A 7,132-nucleotide genomic window follows, 5' to 3' on the forward strand; every position below is an offset into this window, starting at 1 on the left:
GATGGCCTCTTCCTTCTTCCTAGTCTGTCTCAGTCTATAAGCTGGGCTGTTACCTGTGCACCAGGTGCATCTCTCTGGGTTTTAAACACCAGAGGCTCAGCCTCAAAACTCACGTCTATATGTCACCACAGTAGGACAGACCGACAGACAAGTTGGCTTAATTTATATCTGCTAGCAAATAAATGGTCTTTGAGAACTCTTAGTACCTTTCCTTAGAGAACTCTCTAGAAGCAATGGTTTTTTGACCTTTTATAAGAGGAAGAAAGGAGAAAATTTTCCCTTTTTAAATCGTAGCTCCTTATTCCTTTGCCATAAATCCACGGACTGATTTGCATCCAAAGAATCCAAACCACCTCAACAAGAGACAGAAAGTGGAACTGATCTCTGTTGTGTATGGTAGTTAAATCCTTCTAAAAGCTTGACTGTAATGACACTTTTCAACGCATTTCCTGATCTTCCAACTACAGACCAGTCACACATTCTTCAACTATACTGTCATAACACACCACTGCCATACTTCATCCTCCTAGCAAGAATTCCATTTTATTCCTTGACAATGTTCTCAGTTTAAGTTCTTCTGGATGCCTGCACAGATTTTTAGGAAACCTGTCTGTATATGAGGTAAGCCTGAATTTATGAAAATAATATCTACTGTTACCCGTACTGTCCTTTCTTGCCTTAACTCCAAGTTAGGTAGATGTCTTTGTACTTCACTAGATTGCTTCTCCTTCCTACCCCCCAATCTCTGACCTCTTTAATCTCAAATCTGAGTTAATGATACCACCATCCACCCATTATTGGCCAGATTAGAAAACTTGAATTTCTCTTTCTTACCACCTCCACTAGGGTCAGGTTTCTTCCTTGGTGCTTGACCGAAAAAAAAAGCACCAAACTTCTTGCCAAATGTTACAGAGTAGAACTACTCCACTGGGTTTTCTTGGCTGTAATCTTTATGGATCACTAGGCCTTTCTTCTGTGGCACCACTGGATGGGTTCAAACCACCAATCCTTAGGTTAGTGCCACCTAGGGTATACCCTTCATTTATTTTTGTAATTAGTTACATGTCTGTCTAACATACCACCCCTTCTCCAACTTCACTTATACATCCCTACTTTTTTTTCTGGTGGTTAATACACTTTGCCAGCTCTGCTGAAATAATCAGTACATATTTGATGAAAGAATAGAATTCCTTTATCTTAAGCGGCCTTTGCCCTGTCATGTTACTGGCTTAGATGATATTTTAACATGTTTATATGATGCTTTTGCTACTCCTTGGTCTTAAAATGTTTCCTGCTTTTTATTTAGTATTATATAATTTAGTTCTGTTGTCCAAGCAAGGTGATTTTTCCCCCCAGAAGAGTATTGTGATGCCTGTGTATAAATTTTGATCATTTATCAGATTTTAAAAAACAGAACCTCAACAATATTTTTTTCTTAATTGTTGCTTTTAAAATAATTTTGAGTAATTCAATTAGTGGCATGTTTCTCAGCCATTCTTATACTTAAAAAGACTTGTTGTTTTCATAAAAAGAGATACATGATCATTATCAGAGATTAAAGCAGTAGAGGCACAATAAAAAAATAGTTTAAAAAAATCAACCTCAAAATACTAAGTTTTACTTTACCCTGAGTAATTAGTGAATCTGAAAAGCCTGCTGAAATTTATATAAATATCTTAACAACAAAAATACTTGGAAAAACATTGAATATTGGGAGCATAGTTTTAAAATAGTATTTCAACTTTAGACTCACGTGATGAAAGATGAAGCAATTCCTGCCTTTATTCATTGTCTCAACTCCTTTTTCCTTCTACCTCCCAGTGTGTTGTGAACCTTCATAATATAAAAATAATAATATAACTTGTATATCCTTTGTTGGGAGCTTGGGTGACACCAGCATTTTACAGTCAGCTGCTAACAAAGGTTGGTGGTTCAGTTCTGCAGAAGAAAGGTCTAGTAGATTGCTTCTGTAAAGATTATAATCAAGAAAACCCCATGGGGCTCAGGACCATAGTCACAGAGGACATCAAGCTCAATTGGCATAACATACTACACAAAACTTGTTCCACCTCCTACTTTGGCAAGTAGCGACTGGGATCTTAAAAGCTTGCAAGCAGCCATCTAGATGCAACGATGGGTCTCTCCTCTTCCAGAGCAAAGAAGAATGAAGAAAACCGAAGATTAATGAAAACAATCAGTCCTAGTGACTGGTACACCATGCGATCTGCAGCCTATACAACTATGAGACCAGAAGAACTGGATGGTGCCCAGCTACCAATGTCAACCACTCAGAGGAGCATCTATGTAGGAGATCCTGGATAAAGAGGGAGAACAAAAACTCAAAATCCTTTGGGAAAGAGAAAAGGGGGCGTGACCAGGTTTGCTGGTCTGATAGAGCCTGGTGGAACCACTGAGACTATGGACCCTAGCTGCCCTTCAGGTCTGGAATTGAACCCACACCTGTGGCTTCCAGCCAAACAAAAGACAGGCATAGGAGCTGAACATTTACCTCAAGTAGATACACTCCTTGGAGAGAACAATCATGGGAGAAAGAAGGGCTGTTTATGCACAGGGAGACAGCTCAGGGGGCAGGGCTGCATGGAGGGATGGACACAGGGAAGAGATGACTGTTAGGAGGAAGTGGGAGGGGAGCTGTTGTATTGTGGTCGATGTCATGAGACAAAGTTATGTGAACTGCTATATGGAAACTGAATCTGCTCTGTAAATTTTCACCAAAATCACAATTAAAAAAAAAAAAAAACCACGGGGTAGTTCTACTCTGTAACATGGGACTGCCACGAGTCGGGCTGACTTGACGACAGTTAACAACAGTAACATGTTCCTTATTATATAGTCAAATTACCCAAGTTGTTTAATGTAACTTACTATATTTAAATGGATTCAGTGCTTAATGCCAGTCGTCTGAACACAGCTTTTCTATTCTGAGTTTGATTCATCTCAGAGTTCGTTAAGTATCATTATAAGGTACTATTTTCAGGAAAGTTTCGTGGTTGCTGTGTTTTTAGAGTTCTGGCATGTTTGGGGAATGTCTGTGTTTCCTTTATACTTAAAAACTATTGGTCTGGGTCATATTTTCCCTCCTTCAATATATTGGAGAAAATTGTTCCACTGTCTTATAGCATTGAATGTTGTAGTAGAGAGGTCTGAGGCCAGCCTCCTCAGGACCCCATAGGAGACTTTATTTTTTTCCTTAGGGCTACCAATATGAGTCTTTCCTTACCCTTGAAGTTGTAACTTTACTTGGTGATCATCTATATCATGTTTTTCAGAAACTAAATGTACCCTTTGGACTGAAGATTTAAGCCTTCCTTTATTTCAAAGAAGTTTTCTTTGATAATACTTTTTAATAATTTCTTCTGAACCATCTGTTATGTTCTCCATTTAAACAGTATCAGTAATACTCACATCAGGTTCTTTAGAGTGATGTTTTCTTCTAGCTAATTAACTTTTGTTGCTATTCTTTTCCATTTCATTTTGTGTGATTTCTGCGAGCCTAGTCTGTTTTCAAACATATCTTCTACCGTGGCTTTCATGTATAAGTCCCACCCATGCATCCCCACTGTGTATAGACACCCAGAACTCATGCCATTTCCTTTCTCATTATTACTTGTCTTAGAATGATGGCAGAGAGGGGCTGGATCAGTCTACATATTAAGTTGAGATTTGTTGTTCTGAACAACCCTGTCCCCTACTTAGAGGGATACTTCTCTCCGTGTGGTTGACATGTGATTCAAAGACAGTCCTTAGAACATAGGCTGGCTGTGTTGGTAGTTGAAAATCATTGCCTGCCTTCCTTCACCCCATCTCACAACTTATAGTTTCCCTTAGGACAAGGTAGAAATGTTGAAAATAAAGATCATGTTTCTGTAGTGTTGCTGCTCCTTCAGCTACACCATCCTGTGGTCTGGAATCAGATAGTTACAGGAATATTCTTAGCTTTCCTGTGGTATGCTCTTGTGCCCTAGTTTTATCACTGATCAAAGTGAATGGGGTTTTCAGGATTGTGACATTTATTTTTTTTAGAGAACTCTGTCCTAGCAGTTTGAAGATGAATCTTAGGACCTTTCTTAATTTTTGTCAAAACTTCATTCATTTGATGAGTATTTGCCATAATTTGTAGCTTGGAATTGGTATCATTTTCTTGTTTTTTTCAAAAATGATATTTTCTTCTCCAATTCTCATTCTTTATGTTTTTAATTGGTGTCAAGGAAGAAGAAGAAAGTCAAAACAGTCTTTATTCCATTATCTTCTATCAGAAGGTCCCCTGACCATACTTTACAGGCATTCAAGGAAATCATTCTTCTTAAAGTAGTTCACCTAAATGACCTGAATAAGTATAGTTTCGTTGCCGTGGAAACATTCGTTTTTGTTAATATTTTTTCTTACTTTATGACTTTTCTATTACTTTGGTACAAGCTAATTTATTTCAGCTCTGACTGAGAGTTATTTTAAATTGTTCTGTTAGTAAATGGTGCAATTTCGCATTCTTATGTGCAAATATTATATTGTTAGATAACATTTTGTTCAATATAATTGGTCTCTTACACATACTTATTTTTCCATTTCCTCCCTCCCCACCCTCCCTTATCCATCCTCCTTTTGACATTTCTGAGGAATTAAAGAAAAGTAAGGAATGAAAGAAAGAAATCTTTTCCTAGATTTTGATACACTCATCCAAAGCAAATGCAGCAATAACTCATTTGAAGTCATATTCTCCAAGAAAACGCTGGTGGGAAAGAGGAGAGAGGTGCTGGGATAAAAGAATAATAGAGGATTGAATTGGAACAGGGCAGTAGAAGTATAACAGAGAGGCAGGTTAATGACACCATCCTCATCTCCATGTGAAATTATCTGAGTTTGTGGAAGGTGTCTCCTTTTTTTTAAAAAAATAAAATAAAACAGCCGTAACCCATATACCTATTAGAAAGCTTTTTAATTCATTTAACTTGTATTTATTCTGCCAAATGAGATTTTGTTAGACAGCTTCCAGATGATTCAACAATATAGGAAAAGTTTAAAACAACCTGCAGATTACTGAATGTGACATTAAACCAAATAAAACTTGAATAATGGTGGAAATATGTTTTCATTTCCATTATATTGCTTGAAGTAATTTATAATATCTAAATTAATAATCAGTTGGTTACTGGTTTTAAGGACAGCTGTTTGTGTTAGCAGAATATAGCAGCTAAAAGTATTTTGTACTCTTAATTGGTTAAGCTGTAACCCCAAAGATAAAACATTTTTTAGTTCAAAGGAGATTTCTTTTTATTTTATAGGATGACATTTCAAATTGGGAGTAAATGCAAAAACATTAAATAGTGTTATTTTCGTTGGCATAATGATTTCTTTTAAAAAGTTGTCCTGTTTTCTTGCTGTAAAATATTTTGTTTAATATATCATTCTGTGGAGTTACTCAGTTTACATATTGGGAGAAAGCTCATCTTTTTTTGTTGTTGTTATTCCTGTTAATGGTAAAAATGAATGGGATACATCATAATGAAATTATTACCAATTTTTATTAGAAGAGAGAAAAATTACATGATGAAGAAGAAAGAAAAAGTGCCTGGGTTAGCCAAGAAAGACAGAAAACACTGGATAGACTTCGAACGTTTAAACAGGTAATAAAAGCATGATCAATTTGTTGTTTTCACTGCTTTTTAAACAGAAATATAATCTCAGTTTCTTAGTGCTGCTGTAACAGAAATACCACAAAGGAATGGTTTTAATGAACAGAAATTTATTTTCTCACAATTCGTGGTCTAGAAGTCTGAATTATTCAGGTACCAGCTATAAGGGAAAAAGCCTTGTTTCAGCTTCTCTAGTATTCTTCTTTATGTTCCTTGGAGATCTCCATGTGCCATCTGTCTCTCCCCAATTCCTACTTACTTGTCTCTGTGCCTAATCTTCTGTTTTCATATCTCAAAAATGATTGGCTTAGTTGGACCTAACGGACATATATCAAACACTTCACTCAACATCAGAATCATACACATTCCTCTCCAGTGCCCATGGATCATTTTCCAGAATAGACTATAAGCTAGGATACAAAACAAGTCTCAACAAATTTAAAAAGATTGAAATCATACAAAGTGTTTTCTCTGACCATAAAGGTATAAAGCTGGAAAGGAACAACAGGAAAAATAAGTGAGTACCTGGAAACTAGTAATACACTACTAAAAAACTATTGCATTATAGAAGAAATCAAACATGAAATTAAAAAATTCCTAGAATCAAATGAAAATGAAAACACAGTATATCAAAAGCTTTGAGACAGGACACAAACAGTATTCAGAGGAAAATTTATAGCAATAAATACTTACATTAAAAAAGAAGAAACATCAAAATAATTAATTAAAACCAACAACTTAAAAAATAGAAAAGGAAGAGGAAAACAAACCAAAAGCTACCAGAAAAAAGGAAATAATAAAGATCAAGGCAGAAATAAACTAAATAGAAAGAACTAACAAAACTAGAAGTTGGTTCTTTGAAACAGTTAATAAAATAGACAAACCACTGGCTACATTGACAAAAGATAAAAAATAGAAGAGACAAAAAAAAACAAATTGAGAAAGTAATGACATTACAACTTATCCAGTAGAGATGAAGAAGTGATCACTGATTACTATGAAAAATTGTACTCCAAGAAATTCAAAAACCTAGATGAAATATACAAATTCCAAAAAACACTCTACCTCCCAAAACTAATACAAACAGGAGACCCATTACAAAAGAAGAGTTTGAAGATGTCATCAAAAACTACCAACAACAACAACAACAACAAAATGCAAGGCCAGATGGCTACACTGGAGAATTCTACTGAACATTCAGAGAAGAGTTGACACTAGTCCTATTCAAGCTCTTTAAAAACATGGAAGAGAAAGGAGCACTATAGAACTCTATGAAGCCAGCATAACCCTGATATCTAAGCCAGGCAGAGACATCACAAAGAAAATTACAGACCACTAAGGAGTTCTGGTAGCATAGTGCCTAAGGCACTTGACTGCTAACAGAACGCTGGTGGTTCAAACCCACCAGCCACTCCTTGGAAGGAAGGTTGGGCAATCTACTTCCATAGTGATATTGCCTCAGAAACCCAAGGAGGGGTCGC

At 36.1% G+C, this 7,132-nt stretch overlaps 1 protein-coding gene across 1 annotated transcript in view; it reads left to right on the forward strand.

The window, feature by feature from the left end:
* Nucleotides 1–7,132, forward strand: part of JMY (junction mediating and regulatory protein, p53 cofactor) — a 142,760-nt gene that overhangs the window by 129,716 nt on the left and 5,912 nt on the right. Inside the window, exon 8 of the mRNA XM_007943455.2 lies at nucleotides 5,547–5,642. Coding sequence (XP_007941646.1) covers nucleotides 5,547–5,642 — 96 coding nt within the window. The remainder of the gene's footprint in view (nucleotides 1–5,546; nucleotides 5,643–7,132) is intronic.

Source organism: Orycteropus afer, unplaced genomic scaffold, assembly GCF_000298275.1.
Source record: "Orycteropus afer afer isolate SDZICR_OR568_19922 unplaced genomic scaffold, OryAfe1.0 scaffold00107, whole genome shotgun sequence".
Classification (NCBI taxonomy): domain Eukaryota; kingdom Metazoa; phylum Chordata; class Mammalia; order Tubulidentata; family Orycteropodidae; genus Orycteropus; species Orycteropus afer.